Source organism: Chroicocephalus ridibundus, chromosome 9 (assembly GCF_963924245.1).
Source record: "Chroicocephalus ridibundus chromosome 9, bChrRid1.1, whole genome shotgun sequence".
NCBI classification, from domain to species: Eukaryota; Metazoa; Chordata; class Aves; order Charadriiformes; family Laridae; genus Chroicocephalus; species Chroicocephalus ridibundus.
The window spans coordinates 10010309-10032567 of record NC_086292.1 but is presented as its reverse complement, the minus strand read 5'-3'; the positions used below and the strand labels follow the sequence as shown (position 1 = coordinate 10032567).

General features: G+C 44.1%; 1 protein-coding gene across 2 annotated transcripts in view; it reads left to right on the top strand.

The window, feature by feature from the left end:
• Positions 1–22259, top strand: part of NRK (Nik related kinase) — a 105591-nt gene that overhangs the window by 43564 nt on the left and 39768 nt on the right. Inside the window, exons 6-15 of one of the 2 annotated variants that reach the window (XM_063347445.1) lie at positions 1369–1459; positions 3552–3682; positions 6511–6565; positions 8767–8845; positions 9510–9685; positions 11464–11536; positions 11950–12145; positions 13002–13166; positions 13931–14089; positions 17584–17736. In XM_063347445.1, coding sequence (XP_063203515.1) covers positions 1369–1459; positions 3552–3682; positions 6511–6565; positions 8767–8845; positions 9510–9685; positions 11464–11536; positions 11950–12145; positions 13002–13166; positions 13931–14089; positions 17584–17736 — 1278 coding nt within the window. Of the gene's footprint in view, positions 1–1368; positions 1460–3551; positions 3683–6510; positions 6566–8766; positions 8846–9509; positions 9686–11463; positions 11537–11949; positions 12146–13001; positions 13167–13927; positions 14090–17583; positions 17737–22259 lie in introns of both variants that reach the window. The other variant, XM_063347444.1, reaches the window with a different exon arrangement.

The following is a 22259-nucleotide window of genomic DNA, read 5'->3' as shown; positions in this document are numbered from 1 at the left end:
TAAACACCGTTCCAAAATCTTAAAGGTGGCCCCACTGCGGCAATGTTCCCCAAGCCAATTCTTGGGGTTATATTTCATTCTATGCAGGCTTATGGATTTATTTTTTTTTATTATTACTATTTTTTTTTTGTTCCTGGAAAGTACAGAGGATAAAGCAATTCCCAAGTGTAATCTAGTGAACTAGCCTGGAAAAAAAAAAAATATGTTGAAACCTGTCATTCTAAATTCAAAATCCATTACAGAGTTACTGACCCGTCTTCCTTGTAATGGAGTTTTACTTCTTTTCTAAATAACAGTAAGATAAATGTGTATTCTGGGAGCTGGAATTCAAATGGCATGCTAAAGTAATGCTTGAAAGGGGGCAAATCTTTGCTTCTGGAGGAGAGGAATTGAGAAGCGCGCTCAGCAGAGAACATTGGCCATCTTATGAGGATTTGGCATTAGTCTGCAGATTGTAATAACTGTAGCTGGAGAGCGTGGGGAGAGCTCTTCTGAAAAAAACAAAATATCTTAATGGTCTGGGCAGGTTGCTGTTCGTTTCTGTGGCTATAATATCTCTATTAAAGCAATTGATGTTAAAATAATTGGTTTATGCTCATGCAACTGAAAACCGTAACAGCGTGCTGGTGTAAAACAAGAGATTGGATTTGATCGTGCTTGTTTCAAAGCAGGACGACCCAGTTGCACGTGGATTGACAATGTTTTCTTCTGGAAAATTTAGAAGCTGGGTGGAATCTCTATTTGAAGTCATTAATATTACAGAGGCTAAGCGTTTTGAGTGAAGAATCCCCTGGCTTACTATAATGTATTATTTCAGTGTGTTCCTTTATATCTATGCCAATTTTGGAATGAAGGAGGAGACAGGCTATTGCAAATACTAGCTGAATGAAAGCAACATTTGCTGCATTCAAAAAGAGGTCTGACGTAGTGTTTTGAACTTTCTGGGGTCATTTACCATTGAACGTGGTTTTGCCAGATGCAGAATTTAAGCCACTGTGGCCAGCCAGCTGCTGTTTCTGGTCCTCAGACAGAGCATTCTGCATTGCTTTCCCTCTCTTGTTACACGTAGTGTAAGGAGGCATCCCTTGGTTCTGAGACAGAAGTTTCAAATATTGCTGCCTTGTTCTCTTCACGCTTGACTTCAGAGATGCTCCACTACTCTCAGGCCTGTGGGTAAAGAAGACAATCAAACTTGCTATTGCTGTCCTCTCTCCTCCCCAAAACTGAGGTCTTCATGTTGCTAATAACATCTAAAGGACTTTCCCTATGAACAAAGCCTGAGAGGCGTAGAAGTGTCAAAAGGCACCAATGCCACACTCACGACAATGATAGGAAAGAAAGAATAAGGGAAGTCTGGTTTTCTTTTAGGGCTTGGCACATCTTCATGCTCACCATGTCATCCATCGAGATATTAAAGGACAGAATGTTCTTCTCACAGAAAATGCAGAAGTAAAACTGGGTAAGTTTCCTTAAATGTGTGCTAGAACCTGTTTGTAAAAATTTAAGATTTCCATCTTGTCTCAGAAAGAACCTTCAGTAACTTAAGATCAACCAATATCTCAAGTATCATTAATGCTTGTGTTTATAAGGTGTCTGTCATGTAGAAAGAGCTGAAAATGTGACATGTTCTGCAAGGGTGTCACTTACAGCCTGTGGGGAGTACAACTACTTCTGGGCAGTCAAACACAGGACTTGTCTAGTAAGTCACAGCACCATCAGGCCTTCACAGCAGATCCCGGCATGCAAAGACTTCCAAAATAAAAAAAGTTGGGGGAATAATCCCCCAACTAGTCCATTTCTCTAAGGGAAGTGGTCTTAGAGATTCTTCATAAATCTGACAATAAGTGAAATTACTGATGTGTAAGGGCTACCGCTGAAGAGCAGCTCTTACTAATAGTCATCTCTCAAAAATGTCAGAGTGTTTACTCATTTCCTTTTCTAGCAGTGACATGTCAGTGTTGACAACTTCTGACTTCCTAAGATGAAACTCCAGTCCATATCTCTCTGGAGAAGGGGATGTCTTTCATGTTTTGGGAAGACATCACAGAGAACACATGGCAATGACTTAAAGGAGCGGTCTCAAAGAGAGCACTTCTCTTATTTGGGATGATCTTTACTCTCTCTTTAATTGAAAGAATTCACTGTAGCGTTGGAGAACAAAAATAATAAACATGGCCTGTGGATGTGGGGTAGGATGTTTGGCTGGAGCAAGTAAAATTAAGTACTTTAAATCTCATTATGGTTTAACCTTATGGTGAAATCCTGGCTTCACTGAAATCAAAGGGAGTTTTGCTGTTGTATTAAACAAAGGCAGGGTTTTGCTTGTGGTCTCCAAAAGATATGTACCAGTTCTCAACTGTTCCCTCTTAAAACGGGCAAGATGGGGGACCTGTGTGTGCTTATGGTCTTGTATAATTGCTAGTCCCACCATTCTTCATATGCTTGGTGAGAAAGTTAAACCTCTGGATAAAGATGTGACGGAATTGCTAAGTACGACAATTAAAAATAAAATAAAAAGGTGTTTCCAGAGAGATTTAGCTCGTGTCTTAAAGAAGCTAGAAGCCCAAGAGGTCCTCAGTGCAGTTCCACTCCGCTCCAAGTGTAAGTGTGCACGCTTCCCATCAGAAGCACAGAGCACCTGATGATCCTAAAGGTCATGTCCAACTTATTGTTGGAAAAGGATTGCTAAACACGCACATTAAATTATAGCAGTACAAATGATTGTGATTTGCAGATGATCTGCAATGAGGTAACATAAATGAGAAAATCTGCTCCTTGATGGTAACCAGAGGGCTGTCGCCTTTCGGTTCTTTCTTTTCCCTGTTATTTTATCTTCTCTGTGAATAGCACTCAAGTACTATGCCCAGTGGATCCAATTAGTGTATCTTAAAGGTTTGTTCAAAGAAAAATACAATCGCGTAATTATTGGTTGTATGGGCCCTTCTTCATAGCTAAACAAAACCATTTTGCTACAAAATCCTTATGAAAGTAACACCCTTTTCAGCACGAAGAGCACCACGCGATTCTCTCATTATAATGAGTCTAAGATCAGAATAAATTAGTATACTTTCCAGCTCGTTCTAACATAGTGTATGAATGTAGGGAAGGAGTTATTCCAAACACCTCAAAATGCAGTGCTATGATCGTTCTTTCCAGCTTTCACAAATGGCCACATTAGACACATCCAAATTTGCCTTGTCCACAGATACTAGTTTTCCTTTCAGATACTGATTAAAGATCTTGAGTCCTACTCAATGTAGTGTTTAGGTTATGCATAAATTATTCTGTAATGTCTTCCTAGATCGATTCACGTCTGCTGTAATCAGCCTGGCAGATTGAGCATGCTGTTGATTTGATCCTTCTGTCAAAAAGGGGTGGGGGGAAGCCGTTAAATTTCAACTATCGGACACAATGTATTGTAGGAACTCCAGTTTGATATACCTTGTAGCCCAAAGGTTTAGTATTCCAAAAAATATGAAAGTAACCAAGCAAATAGTCTGCCGGGGGATACGACTCTCTATTCATTTCTTTCCCTCTGCTTGGCTTTTCAGTGGATTTCGGTGTGAGTGCTCAACTGGATAGGACCATTGGAAGAAGAAACACGTTTATTGGCACACCGTATTGGATGGCACCTGAGGTCATTGCTTGTGAGGAGAACCCAGACTCTACATACGATTACAGAGTAAGTGCTACAAATCTGCATAAAGTGGTAAAACGTGCAGGTTATTGCTGAAATCCTGCTCAAGTACTGCATTTGAAAAGTTCGAACTTACATCCTTTTAAACCACAATAATATAACTGTACAAATAGAAGTACTTGTAATGTGTGTGTGGCTGCTCTTTTTAAGAGTGGAGTTTCCTTATAAATATTTTTTGTGAATTGTTAATACATGAAATACACTTTCATAAACTTCTGCGCAAAAAAGAAAAGTACTGATTTATGGATGTTGCAGGTCAGGATAGAAAAGAAAGGAAGAGGTAAACTTAGAAGGAATACTTGAAGTAGTGTAATACTAATGTAAGAAGTTACTGCTCTCCTCTGTGATAGAGCGGTTTTACTCTGTACTCAGCTGCAAATCCTGAATTAATTGGCAATAATTAGTGTCACTTCACTCACTTATGAGCATGCGACTGCTAGAGGTTTCCCAGCCCAGAATGGTTTCTGGTCATTCACAGGGTGGCTGAGGTGAGAAGGCACAGCATTTCTTGTGTTTTGGTTTGTGCCCATTGCCTCTTGTCCTGTCACTGGGCACTGCTCAGAAGTCCGGCTTGGTCGTCTTTACTCCCCTCCCATGAGGAATTTGTGCGTGTGTATGAGATGGCCCTGAGCCTTCCCTTCTCCAGGCTGAACAGTTCAGTTTCTCTCAGCCCAGAGCCTCCCAGCTCCGATCTCTTAAACATCTTTGTGGCCCTTCCTTGCACCTGTTTCAATGTGTCCATGACTGACTTGTTCTGGGGAGCCCAAGAACAGCTATCAAGCACTTTTTCTGCTTCTTCTCCTAACTCTCATAATATATGCCGATGTTCTTTCAAAAAGAGACATATAAAGCTTATTCTTTGTCCTCTGGCCCGTTTACAGCAGTGCTGTCATTAGTCTCTCTACGCTTGTCCTGCAGGATGTTTTCCAGGGATGACTTTCTGAGCAGCCACCTTCTGAGTGACCCTCCAGTCACTCGCTTGGTTCAGGTGCTCTCTTGGTTGCTACTTTGCACCTCTCGTTCTAATCGTGTCTTCAGAAATATTTATTAGAAGAACCTGTTACTGCTCCCGTTTTCTAGTGATTCAGAGGCTGCAATTCTCCCGTGCTGAGACCTTCTGTGCTGCACTGGCAGAGTGAGGTCACGCTGCGTGAGGGTCAGTCATGACCGAAGAATGTTCTTGGATTTAAAATTAATCCCTTGTCTTCGTTCCCTCTCCCCAGTCGATATCCTTTTCAGAATGTTTGCTTTTCAGAAGATACAAGCATTAGGAACATGCACCCCTCATTCTTGAGGTTTCTTTGCCTTCAGTAATAATCACGCTTCATCTCTGTGCGTTTATGTCTGCTTCCGAATAGATTCTGCAGATGGCAGTTTAAAAGTGACCAGCGGCAGGTTGTGGAAGCACTTATGCAGACAGTGCCATGACTCAGAAGGTGGCATGGGGCCGGTCTTTTCTACAGAGATTTATAGCTGACAGCATGAGCAAAGTAGCAGGAAGCCACTCTGTAACTTCTTGCTGTTCCAGCTCTGATTTAAAAAACAAATTAAAAAAAAAAATATGATTACAACAAATGAGTAAAAATATATACACATATACACTGACCTTTACAAATACTGCTGTCATCCTGCTTCTCACTTTGAAACTCCAAACCAAAATTCCTTGTAGCCTGGTTGTTTCTCCCACTCTCCCCGAAACGCGCAGTACTACCCCTAGAAGGCTTTCCTAATTTTCAGTCGTTTACTTAACAACAAGTCAGGATCGTGAATCTATATAAATTCCCACCAGTTTTGTTGTCAAATCCCTCCATAAGCCCTGATGCAAACTGGTTTTCAGCTCGCATAAAGCGGTTCAGAGCTGCTGGACTGAGACGGCGTCTCTGGTGATCAAGTCAAAATTAGAGTGCCAGGCTGGGTATGAGCTGCTGTTGGTGTAATGGTAGATTGCTTCTAATCTTTGAAGGCTTGTCTTGTGTCGCTCACTTTTTCAAAGATAGTTTTAGAGAAGCCCTGCAAGTTGGTTTGGTCACGTGCCTCTCATTTGCCTGCATTTAGACACAAAAAATAGTAAGATAATGCACATGATAAATCAAGTGGAAACCTGTGAAGTTCTTAACAGTCATTGGTAGCGTTTCCGATTTACCTTCCATGATCAAAACCCGGCCCCTAACATCCAGATAAGCTGATAAACTCCACTGGAAGTTAACGGAGCTGAACATACGCTGCATTCGTAAATCTGACTGCGTGATTGTGCCCTCCTTTCATGTGCCCAAAACCATGTGACTGGAGAGTTTATAGACAGAAGAAGTCAGACCCCAAGGCCTGACTGTAATTTCTGTACCATCAGTGTAGAAGCTCAGCAACGACTGCTCTGAAATAAGCATTAATACCAAGACTTTTTTTGACCAGGAGCAGGGGGGTGACGCACTGCTGTGTCTCATTGCCTCATGAAGACAGTTTAAAAGATTTAAGACATGTATTTAAACAGTGACTGCTATGTTCTGGCTCTTTTTTGGTTTTTTGGTTTGTTTTTTTTTTGAATGCAGAAGGCCTGCGTTTCGGGGCTGGCTGTTTAACTGATGAATCAGCTGTTCAGAGTTGCATGGGAAACGGGAAGCTTCTGGCTATTAGCACATTTCCTAAGAGCCCAGGAGGGAATGGGAGGGAGCAGAGTGTATGTCACTCCAACTAAAACGACCTGATCCAGGAGATATCTAGGGAAACTGTAAAAACCAAAAAAAACCCCAAAGCCTCAAAAGAAAAACAAAGAAAAAGCTTGAATGCTGAAAGTTGCAATGTTTCTTTTCCTGCAGAGTGACCTATGGTCTCTGGGGATCACTGCTATTGAAATGGCCGAAGGAGCTCCTCGTAAGTGATGTGGTATCAAGGTGGGGGTGCCTGTGCTCTGTGAACATGGTCTGTGTTAAAATAACTCATGCTTGGCTAGTGCACAGATGTACAAAATTCTGGTTCTGGCTGTATCTTTAAAAATAATCTATGACTTTTTCTCTTTTTGGGCTCTTCTGCTTTGCTCTTCCTTTTTAGACCCTTTAAGTCTATGTTTTGATTCCTTGCCTTCATTTCCTAGGGAAACAAAAAAATTTTTCTTGGAGCTCTTGTTAGCATCACTTTGATCGCTGCCTGTGGGTACAGCTAAGCAGAAGTGATTGGCACGTTAGCAGAAAAAATTGACAAGAGTGGTTTTGGGTTTAGCTCACTGGAAAAAACCAATATAGCAGTGGGAGAAGCTAGGCCCAAAGGTTATATTTTTACTCTGGGGCTGACTTGATTCTCACAGGTTTTGGGGTGAATACTGTATTTGCTCATGTGATGGCTTTGGTCTGTGACCACATCCGCAACCTGACAGGAGAATGCCGTAGTTTTACAGCCTGCCCTCGCTCCTCCAGTTTAGCCTCTCGCAGCCCTCGGGCAGCGATCGGTGGCTGCGATCAGGGGCTGCAACGCAGATGCAAAGACCTCGTGCGTTTTTGTTTCCACGGAGGACCGGTTGCTTTGCCCCAGCGCCCGCGAAGCAGATGTGATGTGATGGGTTATCTGGTCACTGCTGAGAGCACAGGAGATGAAATAAATTATACTCTGGCCTGAGCTGGAGAGCACGTAGGCTGTGTTTTTAAAGAACACACTTGGCTGTTCTTCTGTCGGAGTTGGTTTTCCGCAGCGCTCGGGAGCCAGCTGGAGTTGAGGAGCACTTTCAGACACTGTGCTTCAGCGTAGCTGATGCTTAGTCCTGAGACATGAGTCCCTGGGGAGTTTTCTTTGAGAGAGACTTTGTAGCTTTGCATGCTAATTCCTCATGATGCTTGTATTTGATGTTTTTGCTAGTTTTGGCAGGGAAATGCCATGGATTATATTCTGTTGCGTTATGGTTTGTTTACAGTAGTACGGCAGCTTCTGGGACCCATAGCTAGAAACCAGACTTCTTCTGCCCCCCATCCCCACTGTATCATGTGCTATTGAAAATACAGAGGAAAAAGTCAAAAACAACCCAGATGTAAGAAATAACAGCAGGTGGATGAAGCCAGAGAAATTAAAAGACCACAGTGAAGGCTTTACCAGACCATAGTCTTCTCGCTTTTACTAGCCCTGTAATGCTGTAAATCCATTCCTGTTAAGAGAATCACTGCTGAACACCAGTATATCATAAGAAATCAGCCTCCATATAGTTCCTATCACTTGTCATTCAGTAACTGTTTTGTGAAGGAAGACCTCTGACCCTCGATATTTCTCCATGATAGATGGGGCACATTCATAATTCCATACAAAATGCCTGGGTGAGATGAGATGTGACAGTATTTACTTTCTGCAGAGTTCTTTGTAGCTTCAACTTTCCGCAATGGTAACACTAAAGAGAAGTACATTGGGCTGGAGAGAAAAGAACACCTGAATGCACGGGTAGGCTCTGTCGCAGATTGTGTAATAATGGTGCTCACACTCCCGAAACACAGAAGAGATGAAATGTGTGCTTAGTCATTTACGCTCTGTGCCAGTGACGCAGTTCATGAGCTCTCCGCTTCCCACCAGGTTTTCTTCATCCTGCATTTTTCTCGTACGCCATGAATGATGTAGCTAAGAGTTTGGTTAAAATTTAGCGTATTTATCTGAACCATAAGCCAGATGTAATAAACTAGATAAGTATTTCAATCCCAACTTTAACTTCTACTTACGAAAAACAACCTTTGGTGTATTGGAAAGGTGAGCTCTTTTTATGTCCCTCTGAAGCCTTACATATAAAAAAATACGAAGAAAGTTGTGCTTGTTCCTGCCGTGCAGCCTTTCTTTCAAATCTCTTTTAACTGGCAATAACAGCATATTGTCATGTAAGATTTCTGTGTGCTCAGAGGCTTTATTTCTTGGCTGTAGTGTGAATTGCATTGACTAGCGGTACGGCTCTGCGGCGGATGCTGTGCCATTGGAAGTGGCAGTGTTTGTGGAGGACTACTCTCTGTCGGGAGAACCAGGCTCCTGGCCCGGCTGGGTCAGCGTGGTCAGGGGAGGGAGGGACGCTGTGGGGACACGCACCCTTCAACAGCTTGTGGTTTCCTTTGCAGCCCTGTGTGACATGCACCCCATGAGAGCGCTCTTCCTCATCCCACGGAACCCGCCCCCCAAGTTGAAATCCAGAAAATGGTAAAGAGATGTGTAAAAACTGTATTTTTGCTGCATTGGGCTTAGGAGGATTTTGAGCTCTCTTGTCCAGAGACAATGATCTAGTCAAATCCTGCGGTGATCTGTGAGGCCTTTCCTAGGCTGTTCCTAGTGCTGGGTTACACCACAGGTGCAGAGGTATTTTACCTTTCTTTTGGACTCTGCCTAAGCTGTGGCCATCGTTGCAGTTGCTGAAGTTTGGTGGCTGAAATTGCAGTACGGGCAAGGCTTAGATGGGCTGCTTGGAGTCAGCGCTTGGTCAGAAGGCTGCATGGACATTGTGGGGCCAGTGGCGCTCAGTGTGGCCTGGAGACTTAGTTTGTCTTTTACATGAAGTCTATAAAGAAAATCTTCACCATATCAAAAGGGTTAAGGGCTTTTTTGAAAGAGCTGCTTTGGCTGGATTGTGGTTTTGTTGATCCAGATGTAAATTCCGGGTAACTCCACTGAGAGGGTGGTCGGGGTGGAGTTCGCCATCGCTCGCCCTCAGCGCTGTGCGGGTCTCAGGATGTACTCAAATTGTCTCACGCAGTTCCAGTGCAAAAGGAAACCTTGCAAAGTTAGTGCTTTCCGTCACTCAGGGGCAGTGCGTGGTGCACAAGTTGAAAAGGATTATTGTTTTCCTCCACTTTTCTATCTGTTTCAGGTCAAAGAAATTCCTAAACTTCGTTGAAAGCTGCCTTGTAAAAAACTATTTGCATCGTCCGTCCACTGAAACCTTGCTTAAGCATTCTTTCATCCGAGACATGCAGAATGAACGGCAAGTGCGCATCATGCTGAAGGACCACCTGGACAGAACCAGGAAGAAAAAAGGAGAAAAGGGTAACGTGGCAAAAACAAAATAAGAGGCACTTCAGAGAGTAGGTCCTCTTCCACTTTTGGCAGCAGAGTACAAGGCAGACGCAACTGAGACACCAGAACCAGGAAAACTGTGAGGAAGTGTTGTCCTTGGTATTGGTGGAGCCATTTTGAAGATCTCTTTGCCAAAGCCCAGGTTCTTAATGGTGTTTAAGTGCTGAAGTCTTTGGAGCCTGACTGACCCTGATTCACTGAGAGCAATGCTGATGCTAATGTAAGCGAGGAGTCCAAGTCTAGGTCCCTACTTCTCGAGTGTCTAAGTAGTACTCAACAAGTGTTTCTAAGTCTGTTCCCGATGCATTTAATTTGCTTGTTGCATCTCCATGTAATTTTAGCTTGCGAGTTCTTCGGAGGCAAAAGTGCCTTTTGCAGTGGAGTGCACAAAAGAGACCTCGAGAAGGCCCCCAAGCTCCAGCAGAACACAAACGGGTATAATGAATCATCCACTTCATAGGGTGGCTGAAGAAGAGAGAATCTGAGTTTGTTCCAAACGCTAGCCTTGCTCTTCGGAACAAAACCTGGAAGAAGCAGTGCTGGAGAGGGGATGATACGTGTGTAAATGCCTGTGTGCAGCAGGCTGAGGGCTGTGCAAAGTGGAGAGTGAGCTGTAGCCTGTTGACCACCGATTTTTCCCTGCCCTCTCCCCTTTTCCTCTTCTGTATGTTTTATATCAGTACTGTGAAGATCAGTGACTATGAGGGCAAACTCAGAAAGCGCTATACGGTTGAAAAGTGACTTACAAACTCCCGAGCATTGATTTGACAACAGGAGTATTTGTGCCTGAAATGAAATTGCTGTTGCAATGTAGATTTGTTGACTCCTGTGATAGTTGCAAATTCTGCCACCTCTTTCAGCTATGAATCTCAAAGCACGTTCAAATGGAAGCAAAGCGAGTTAGAGTTTCTCACAAATGCCTTTTGGGAGATGGGGGGTGGGGAGTGCAATGATAACAGTCACTTCTTGGTAGATGGTTATATTTTGACCTGAAAAGTGCTATTTTTAATCAAAGTGCCCCTGAAAGGGAGAACAGTGTGAAAATGCCAGACTATACGCTTTAAAATAGAGACTTCAAAAAAAAAAATAAAAAAAAAATTAAGTCCTACTTTAGCATGCCATGTTGCCAGCAATGTGGAGTAGGACCAGTTTGAAATTATACCTTAAAAGCTGCCTTCATATTAGTCTTGAAGAGAACTTTAAAAGTGTGGGTCAGCTTCTTCTGAATGGCTGTGCTAAAACTAGTGCTAATTTATTACACCTGTTTCTTTTCTAACTATTCACTTTAATACAAAAGGAAGCCTGGATTTACAGAAGGCCTTAGCCTAGCCATACAACAGGTAGATAGCCGAGAAGGGCAGTACAGATCTTTTATGTTCTATCTAAATTTCTTTCTGAAGAACCCCTCTGCTGGTGGTGTTATGGGGGTTGGATTTCTCTGTGGGTTTAGCCTAATTTATTTCAAATTATGGAAATAGGTTAGTTTTGCAAAACCAATACAGTCAGTCGAGGGAAAAGGTGGGAGAGTATAAAGGGGCTGCCCTGAAACACGATCTGAACTAGATTTTGAATTGTGTACGTGGATATCTTGCCTCCCCTCAGACTCCCAGTGCAGCCTGTGGCTTTTAAATTCCTGCTGAGCTACATGTCGTTCAGGTTGAGAGCTCAGACACAAAGTTCAAGATCACATCTTAAATAACAGCATCCTCCACTGGGGTTTGTTTATTGTTCTCTTTTTTTTTTTTTAGAAGAAACGGACTATGATTACAGTGGAAGTGAGGAGGAAGATGATGAGCTGAATGAAGACGAAGGAGAACCAAGGTTAATTTTATTACTGGAATAGAAAATTTGACTGCCCAAGCTGTTCTCGTTGAAGGCAGCCCTCCTCGGCCAGAATGGCTTTCTTAACTTGCTCAGAATCCCTTATCTCCTGCATCCCCTCTGGTAGCTTTAACTGTTTTGTAGCTATCAAATGTAACTGCTGAGTATAAGACGCCTGTAATAAGCTGCTGCTTAATTCCCCTGTGACAGGGAGGAAACTCTCAAGTGAAGGGCCCAATAATCAGCTTCAGGCTGTTTTGTAGCACAGTAAGTGCAGATGCATAGTCAACATGCTGGAGATTTATCGGAACATCTTAATTTGCTAACACAGGACAACAAGCAATTCCCAATGCACCTTGTATTCTCTCTTTAATGTTATGTTTAGTCATGTAGAAACCTGCCCTTTGTTTCAGCTCCATAGTTAATCTCCCGGGGGAGTCAACGCTCCGTCGTGAATTTCTGAGGCTGCAGCAGGAGAACAAAAACCGTTCTGACCCTCATCGCCAGCAGCAGCAGCTGAAGGACCAGGAGAAATACAAGAAGCAGCTGATGACGGAGCGGCAGAAACGGATTGACCAGCAGAAAGAGCAGAGGAGGAGGCTGGAAGATGTAGGGGCTTGTATTGTTGTTCCATGTCTTATCACAAATAAAAAGTGTGCACGTAGAGCACTTGAAAGGCAAGAAGGCTGCGTTCAGCTGTCAGCACAACCTGGGTTGTAGTCTTTAGCCTTTGGAGAGCTGTGTCGCTTTTGAACACAACAGTTTTAAATGCGCTCTGTCCTTCTCCTGCTGATAACCTTCCCTGGGGGTTGAGAGCAGAAGAGGAAGGGCATTTTGCTTGAGTTTGTTTGGTGGTGGAAGCCCCGGCAGATGGGATGAGAGATCCCGATTTCTTTCTTGTGTGCGTTGCCCAATTTGGAGTCTGTCTGTCTGATCCAGAGCCCTGGCCCTGCGTCTGTTTAAGATGGCACAAGATAGCTGCTGCCTTTTCAGCTGTCTGACGCTCTGTGGTGTTGGAGGCATTGCTCAATCCACCAACGTGTCTCTTCTCATGAGCATCTGATGGAAATTGAAGCGTTGTGCAAAGGCTCCCAAGCTGGCATTTGTGAAGCATAGTGCTGCTCCAGCAAAACAGGGGGGTATTCTGGAAAAACCCTTCCTTCTCAAAATGATGGGAAGATGTTTGTCATTAGATTAGCTGCCAGCCATCACAGAGATCTCACATACCTTCTTAAACGAGTGGTAAATCTGCCCTCGGCTCCCAAAAGGGCAAAGGTTTCACTGCAGGTTTGGCAGTCGTTGCGGTGGCAGCTTGTGGCTGTCGGCTTCTGCTGCGCGGTGTGGCGGGTACCCCTGTTTGTGACTGCATGGCAGGGAATGGGCCTTGTGACTGATGAACAGTGGCATAAGTAATTGGTGGGTACAAAACTAAAATAAGCACTGTTATTCCCTGGCTCTCCTGCAGCATCAGAGGCGAGAGCAGGAGCTACGGAGGCAGCAGGAGTGTGAGCAAAGGTGGCCAGAGGCTCAGGCCGCTCAGAGGAAAGAGGAGAGGTGTAAAGAAGACAAAAGGGCTGTGGAAGATGAACGGTTCATAGTAGATGGACAGAGGAAATCAGAAAAGAAGCAGGTATGGAAAGCATTTACGGACAGCGATTCGCAGCTCCCTGTTCTTGTAGCTGATGTCTTTCTCAGTTCCCTGAGGGTGTTCCCATCCTCTGAGTCACAGACCAGAGAGGGAATTTTTTAATGCATTTACTGCCTCTTGTTCTCAGATTCAGCCTTCTTTCGAGTTAACTTACGTGTTACTGAGTCATCCTCCTTATCTACAGCAATGACACTGCCTCTCCCACTTCTCTCCCTGCCGTTTCTCCGCGCTGAAATGGTCTTCGGTCACTTCAATCTGATTTAAAATATCTTTACTCTGAAAGCTTCCAGCATCAGCTCAACCTAGGCTTAAATCTCCAGTCTCCAGTTTCTGTTCGGGTTGTAACCGGGACCGCTTCTTTTTCACAAATAAAAATGGAGCAGAGGTTAGTTTTAATGCTGAAGTCTCATTGTCAAGCCTGGCACCTTGGCCACAATGTTCTTCTAATGTTTCAGCAGCAAACTGATTTGTAATCAAACAGAAGCATGGAGTGTTTGATTAAAGCCCTCTGGTTTTAGGAAAAGTAAAAAGAAAACATGATTTTCTGATGTGCTGTTTCAAAAGTCAAACGCAGAGTCTTTGGGGTCACTTTATGCTTCCTATTGCTTGGGGTTGTGGTTCTTCTGTCAGCTCTGCTGGAATTGTGCGTGCTTTGTTCTTTGAAAAGCCAGTATTTCCAGCAGTCAACTTGGTTGTCCTCCAAGGCATTGTCCTCTCTGAGGTTCATCACTCTTTGCTTTCAGAAGGTGGAAGATGTGCAGCACAACAGGAGGGTGCATCGAACTCTCCCCAAAGATCAGACACAGCTACTGTCCCTCCAGCATGACCACAAGCAGAAGAAGAAGGAGCCTTCCAAGAGTTCAAATTCAGCAGTGCATCCTCCATCGAGCAGCACAAGCAAAGAGGTACCGTCTCAGCCAATGTAGCATTTTGGTGTTTTGCATTTTATGATGAAGCAGTAATGCTGAAGCAGAGAACTGACTGATCTTTAAACCTAAATCCGGAGCTTGACCTGTGTCTTACTACACACTTATGCTACAGTAAAGCCTTTGGTTTTCATTAATGTAGAGGATAAGGGAAAGGAAAGGTTGCTCTGTCACTTCTTCTTGAGTTCAGAGAAGGGTTTGGCTGGTGAGCCTTCTGGTCAACCAGCTGTCATTCCCATGAATTAAGGTAGTATCATGTGAGGCTTAGCAGATGTCTCTGTCTGATTTTAGGCTTCACAAAATTGACCCAGATGCGGAACGGCATCATGCCTCCCAAGCACAGATCTCTGTGTCCCGGTGTCAGGCTGTGATGCCTGATATATTAACAAGAAAATGTTCTTTGTCTCCCAGGATTTTAGGCAGACAAGATTTGATGGATCGGGGTAGCCATATATAGTCCTTAATTAAGAATTGTAATGCATTTCACTCTTTTGTTAACTCTGAAGGTATTTCTGCCCACCAACTTGTTCTGCTTACTGTTGTCATACTGTGAAAAGCTACAGGTCCATTTCACGTATATCATCTCATCGTTCCTAGCGCACTTATTTTTCTTTTTGATATAATGTTAATTGTGCGCCCAGTTCTACAGGTGGTGCGATTTGTTGTGTTACTAAAGTCTGGGTCAACGTCAGAAATCTTAGCAGCTCACAGGTGCCGCCTCAGATGGCTGTGTCTAAGTAAAATAGTGGATGTGATGGTCTCTCTCATTCAAGGCAAAGTGTCTTCTCAAAATACCCAGGCAAAGACATGAGGGGAGCTCACGCACGTGTATGTAAGGGGAATGCAGAGCTCTGTTTCTTCACATCTTGCTGCAGTCTTTACGCAGGTGCCCTCTTCCTCACCTCCTCGTGTGTGTGCATGCTGCAACTGGTTCCCTTAGCTGAAATTTTCTCTACAGATAAACAGTTAAATGAAACTGCGAGGATTGTTGAAATGATAAATTTGAATAACTGAACAGAGTATGCAAAAAAGCTAAGCAGCGATATGAAATCAGGAAAACAAAAGACATTAAGCTCCTTGTTAGAATAGCAGTTTGGGAAAACAAGAGAATAATTCTGTTTGAAGTACAACTTAACTGTCGAAAACCCAAATGCCCTGGCTCCAAAGGCTTTATTGCGGTGACTGATTAAACAAACCATTACCAAAATTTGAGTGAACTCTTGAAATCAGTATTTGTTTGATGGCGGAGAGCTGGGTCTTATTCCATCTGGGGAGTAAATTGGGTGCGGACAGAGAAGTAAGCCGCTTTTGCTAAATACACAACATCAAAGTCAACAGAAATGCTTTGCCTTTGCTAGGCTTTCGGTGGGTGGGGAGAAAATGCAACTCAGTTGAGTTAATTTAGCTTTCTCTTCTACTTCATTGTAGTTAGAAGTCAGCTTAAGTACTCATCTCTGGTTTTGGCGTGTGTTTCGTAAATGACCCCTTTGTAGGAGAATGAAATGTATTATGGAATCTAGTGTGCAGTCACTGTTAACTTTTAATTTAGTGAAATAAAATATCACCAATTGCAGATAAAGTGCTGCCTGCCTTTTAGGTTCACAGCACGAGGCTCTTGTTGTTATGGCTACCATAATATACTCTAGTTCTAAGAACAAATTATTTTACAATATCACTTATTTAATCTCAGAACTTCTTGGAAGTCACAGATCCTTCCACTGAAACCATAATTAGTGGTACAGGGTTGCATTTTTTGGTTGAAGCTTGAGACTTCGTAATTTCGTCAGCAGTTATAATTGTTCGCAACAATCTAAAAATGCTTTATAGTTTTGACTGTTTTTAACAATGATATCTCAGTGAATTTGTTCTTGTTGATACTCATCTTTCCCAGTTTATTAGCCAAAGAGATGCCAGTTTCTCTGGGAGAGATCTACGTGGGGACAGAGACAGCCTACTCAAGAGCGAGTTTGCATGCTTTTTGGGGCTCAGTGGCATTTGCAGGACCAGTTACTGATATACGCAAGCTCGCCAGAATTATTGTTGCATTGAGGCGTTAAAAAACAAACATACGAAAAACCCTAAAGCCCTCCAGTGCCTCAAGTTTCATGTTTGGGGCCACGGCATCCTTTCTTGGGAGTTCCTTGTCTCTGCCAGTGCACTCCTCCCATCTCAGGCAGGTCAGGGAGGGTTTCCCCTGGTGTGTGCAGACGTGAGCTCCCTCTGTGCTGTGTCTGGTCCCACCACACCAGGGCTAAAGAGCTGGGAGGCTGGGACTCATAGCTCGGGCTTAACGCTGCGCTAGTTCATTGCCTGGAATAGGACCTGGCATCAGTTCTGGGAGCCCAAAGTGTCGTCTGCGTGAGTTTGCATCTGGATCATAATATATTGCACGCAAGCACCCTTTGGGCACAGAGGTGGCAGGTGAATTATCATATCCAGCTTAGTGAAACCACTCTAATTTTTACATATTTTTTTTCTTGCTTATGGTAAAATTTGCCTTTCATTATTAGGAGTTGCAAGTAATGAAACTCTGGCCTCAAGAGTAGTATAACTATCGAGTTCACTGGGACTAGAATTTCATGGTATTTGGCTGTGGTTGCTTGTTTTAATAAGGTGGGGTTTTTTGTGAGGGTTTTTTGGTGTTGGTTTTTTTTCCCCCCCATTCAAGATCTGTGAGACTAAGTGGAATCATTTTCCATCTCCTCAGCAGTTTCCTAGGCTGTGTTAAGAATATGCTTGCCTTCCTGACATAGACGCAAACATCCAGATCTAGTGAGAGATACCATTAAGAATGCCCACCCAGACACAGATAACTGCGTGGTTTTGTGGCATTAATCTCTAGTTTACTGTGTAGAGCTGTTTCTAGGCTGCTGAATCAGAGGATATGCTGAAGATTTACACTAGAGAATGGGAATTAGTCATGATGAGTGAAACTGGAAAGAGTAGTGGGGTCAAAACAATAGGATAAAGATTTTTGTAACAAGCAATGCCCAGTGCCCTCAGGAAATATTATTCCTTCTAGATCGTGTTCCTCAGTCTTTTCCATAGTGCAAGTAATATACCAAAAGATAGAGTGTTAAAAGCGTTTTAAAGTAGAAAGCAACATGGAGTAATGTCAGGGTTGTAGAAGGGGGTAATAAATGCACAGCAAAACAGGCTGCATGTTGTCAAAGATAAGTAAATACAGACAGATGATTCTTCCCAGCTCAAATCCCAGCTTGCAGCAAACGGGATGGCCTAGAATACAGCAGATGGCAACTCGGGCCCTTTTCCTTGCTGCAGTTTAGAAACTTGATGGAAAAGGAAGGGTTGCAAATGGAGAGGCAATAATGGTTCATATTGTGCCAGGGTTGACCTCTCCCCGATGGGGAGGTCCATTGGAGTCGGTGCACACTGGGCTGCTGTTGGAGGACATCCAGGCTGCAAATCCTGAGGCTCAGTGTGCAACCTGTTGCTGCTTTTCTCCTCCTCAGGCCGAGGACCGAAAAAAGAAAAGTGACAGCATCCAGCCTTCCCTCCAGTGGCCAGCGGTGCTGGGGCACGAAGCCACGCCACACGCCAGGATGGGGTCTGGCAGCAGTTCCAGCCCTTGCACCCCGGCGCCGCAGAGAGCCGTGTTAGTACAGGTACGGTACTGCTGCCCCAGGGTGGGAGGAGAAGGCATGGGTGGTTCCTAAACGAAGCAGCACATCAGAAACCTGATTTCCTTCGCTCCTGGCAGAAATGACTGAGGCCTGTGCAAACATTCTCAGACATTTTTAATGCCGCCACGTGCTGCAAAGTTCTGTGTGGAATTATGCTTAGGCACTGCAGAACAGGGTTAGATAACAGTTGTTTTTATAAACTTGATGCCTGATTGCTGATTCCGTGGTATTACTCTTAAATGTTTGACAGAAAGCCCGCATGGTTGCACTGTTGCAGTCCCTGGGCGATATATTATTTATATGGCACCATAAATACATGTGGCACTTTTCAAAACAAGTCCAAAGCCAGAATTTTTATCCCTGAAGACCGTATACACAAGCAAGATTGTTAGCGATCTGATGAAATAATCTAAAAGTGTATGGAGATGCAGTAAGGACCAATGCAGTGTCAGCTTTTGCCTGTGGATAGAGCTCAGAAGGTCTGTGACCTGAAGAAATTCATATTAGAGGTAGAAGTGGTACCTAAACAGTACCTATACACTGAAAGCACTCTGAAAAAGTTCTGGGTTGGAATTCTTCTCTCAAAAGCTTTTAGCTTATGCTGTTCCTACTGGTTCTGTCAGAGGTGATTTAGGGTTTCCACGGTGTGCCCAAAAACTCGGCTTCCTTTCAACGTGCTGCTCTTTCACAGTGTCTGAAATAAGTAGCTTAGACTGCAGTTACTTTTTTCTCGAGTCTCTTGTGAAGGGACTGTAAGCATGTGTGAGCAAAAGAAAGACAAGACAGCAAGTAGAAATGGAATAAGCTACGTGAAGCGTGAACACACCTCATTTAAGCTGGAAATCTCCACTTGCTTTGTAACCGTGCTGTGGCAGGAATAATCTTATTGCCTTTACGGTTCCCCACAGCGCTTCATTCGTGCATTCATTCAGCCCCTCAATGAGGATATACAATTACAGCGCTTGTTTTATTCTTGGCAGCTCTCAGTTCATGCTGGGCTCCTGGATGGATGTGGATGTACAGCTTCTGATCCATCTCTCCAGTTGCTTCTGTGGGATTTAGCTAGTGGTACCCACGGCAGAGTGTCATTCGGGTCAGGCTTAGGAGTTGTTTGTGCACTGCTGTGGCATCTTGTGGCCACTTTTCCTCAATCAGAGGATCAAGATCAAGGTTTTGATCTGGCTGTCGATCAAGAGCTGTTACGCTCTGTGGAAGGTGTCCTTAAAGATCTGCCAGCTCTGTTTTGCTCCCGTGTCCCTGAGGGCAGTTTCCCAGGGAGTCCTGTTAACCAACTCCTTGAACAGCTGGAATTGCTTTCCTAAACTTCAGGGTCCTGACTTTACTCTTCACCTGACCCATATCCCTTAGGACTGCGAACTCCACCAGTGCCTGATCACTGCAGCCCAGGCTGCCTCCAGTCTTGACATCACCGATTAGCTCACTTGGTCCAATATCGCGTCCCCTCTGGTGGGGCTGTCTATTACCTGGCTTAGGAAGTTATCCTCTATGCACTCCAGGAGTCTCCTGGATTGCCTACGTCTTGCCATGCTGCTTATCCAGCAGGTGTCAGGGTGATTGAAGTCCCACAGCTTGATACAGATAGTGGTTTAAAAAAGAAGATACAGAAGTGCCTTAAAAATCAGGCCTTTGTTCGCAGCTCTGTATATTCGCCATGTCAAGCTTGACATGTCCTGAATCAGCCCTCCTCATAGCACCGTTCTCACGTTCTATTTTTTCTCAGGCTGTGCTTCGCAAAGCGCTCCATAGCTCCTCCTTCCCCAAGAGCCAGGGTCCTCAAGGATCAGGCTCCCTGGCTCAGCTCTCCCCTGTCCTTCGGCTTCTGTTTATGCCCTGGAGCGAGCCTCTGGGAGGCAGGTAATAGCTGGCTGTTACCATCTTTAAGTGAAAGCCTTCCTGTGCCTTTCCTGTTCAGGTTGCTCTTTGGTGATGATGGAAGAATCGCCATAGACAGCTGTTGGGAGAGGAAAGGCCCTGTTTCACCTGACAGCTTTTACCTGGGAAAATATTTGTGTATCTTCACACATCCTTTTTTCCAGGGCCTGTCTGTCTTTTCAGGACACGAGTATTGTAAACGGGCTGAGTTGATGGCCTGGCTTGTAGGATCAAATCACTGGAGAGCTGGTGCAAGGTCTGTAGGAAGGACATTTGTCCCTTAGCCTTGGGTAGAGGCTGGCAGCTTCCTTGAGGCGAGTATTTCACCCTGCAATAGGAGTGGGAGAGTCCGTAGTTTATTGCGGGGCATTTGGGATTCTGCAGGAGCACAGCGGCTGTACAGAGGATGGTCGTGCCCTGTTAAAATGCCACTCCCGGGATGAAAGGAGCTGCGATCTAGGCTGGCTGCATCACCTGGGACATGTCCCTTCATTCCTTTGGGCCCTGTCAATGCGTCTCGGTTTGGTAGCACCTCTCCCAGTTGCCACTGGGAGTGGTGAGGAATGAAGCGGAATTTACCAACCTCTTTCACATTCCTTGATGGAAACTACACTATAAAAATTTTATGTTGTTTAAAGCGATGGTGTTACTTAAGGATAATAGCAGCGAGTGATCTACAGTTGTTACCGTGTGATTTCACTCCCTGCTGGTAGCTGCCCTGTTACCCGCTCGCGAGTCAGTGCTCCAGCTGATAGGGACCGTGTGGACAGGGAGAAGGCAATCTGTACTCTTACCTGCCATGTTAGCATGGAGACCAGATGAATGTCAGTGGGTAATTTATGAATCCTCTGAAAGGTTGTGTTTCCTTTTGCTGGTTGGCAGCAGCTGTTGATGCTAATAGCGGCACGCTTGGATATGCTGCCTGTATGAAGTGTGAAGGCAATATGAGTGATGGGTCAGTTAGTCACCTGGAGATTAAAAGACTCACAGTGATATACTTGTGAAGTTCGATATGTGGGTGCCTTGTTGATTTAAACTAAAAGTGAATTGCGGAGTTAAAATGCAAGCTGAATTCATCACAGATGTCTGCGCTGAAGAACTTCCAGCCAGGTTTGTCAGAGAGGGATCAGCTGTCATCACTGCTCTGCTCACACAAAAATGACTTCTTACTTTAAATGATCGTATTTGGCAAGATGTTGTGGCTCATCCTGCTTGCCCAAATCTCTCTCAAAATTATTTCACTGAAAATCTTAAACACAGCCCCTGAGGTTCAGGGAGCATGATTTCTCAGGGTCTTGTATCCTGTCTGTCTGGTAAGGGAAATGTGAGACGCTGCCAGATCAGAGTGTACCATTTCCACCTGTTTTGTACCTGTTTTGTGTTTGCTGCAGTGCGGTAGCAGATCTGACGCTCTGGTTGTGGCGGTGTGGGATGAGCCGCTCTGGACTACCCACAGGATTTTACAGAGACTTCTTGAACAAAGTCACCGAGTCTGTTTCTCTGCCCAGCATCTCCTGCTGCTTGACTAGTGGAGGAATTTAGCTCACATCTGAAATAAACTCCATTTTTTAATTGATTCTGGGGTTTTCCTGTAGGATTCGCTAGCTAGGTCTCCTCTATTGTCTGGAGTAACGTGGCTGAAACAGGACAATAAAGCTGACGATATTAGAAGAACTAGCTGTGCGTTAGGTCATGGATTGACCCAGTATCCCAGCGCAGATCTGCTCAGTAGTTTAAGAAAATCCTTTTCCTTTATGCTGTTTTGTAAGAACAGTTGCACTTATCCACCCTCTGCATATAGATTCACTTCAGATTAGTAACTTGGGCATCCTCCAAAAAGCAGTGCAGCCTCTCTCTTTAAAACTTCTTGCTCCTAAATTCTTCTAAACTAACTCTAGTAATCAGTCTTTTGTACTATTATCACCTTGTGTTGTAATTTCAGGGAGCGAGGGGTCCCTTGCCTTAGCTCTGTTAGGTGTGCCTTTGTGGTTTGAAGACACGTGGTAGGTGACGCTTTGTCTGCCAGTGCTTTCTGTGCCTGAGAGGAACTGCTGTTCTTTCAGTATTACTTACAATAAAAGCAATGTAAGGCTCAAGTCTCAGTAGTTTAGCATCATTGTTAGGGGGTTTGTGTTTCATTCACGTGTGTTGTTCCCCCCCCCCCCCCAAAAAAAAATTATTTTATTTGTAAAACTTAAGGGAAGTATCAAACACTGTGATTTAGGAGGTTATCTGAGACGGTTTTGGTTTGCTGTGGAATTGCAAAGTCTTGCAGGTCCTGCAGAAATCACCCAAAAAGTAGGAGTCACTTCTTGGCTTTATGTGGTGCCATTGTACTGGTCTCTCTCTGCCCAAAGAAGGTGTGTGGGTCCCGTCTGCAGAGTTTGGATTCACCCAGTCACTTATATCACGATTCAGCAAAGCTCAGCCGTGCTGTTAAGCAGAAGTAGTTTTCTGGTGGTCTTCAGGACTCAAAAGCTGGAATTTAGGATGAAATGTAAGTATCTTGTTGAAAAAGTGGCAAGGGAAAAAAAAAATATCTTCCTGTATTCTGATAATAATACACTTGCTATAAAACCTATTTCTATACACACGATGAATCCTTTCAGGGG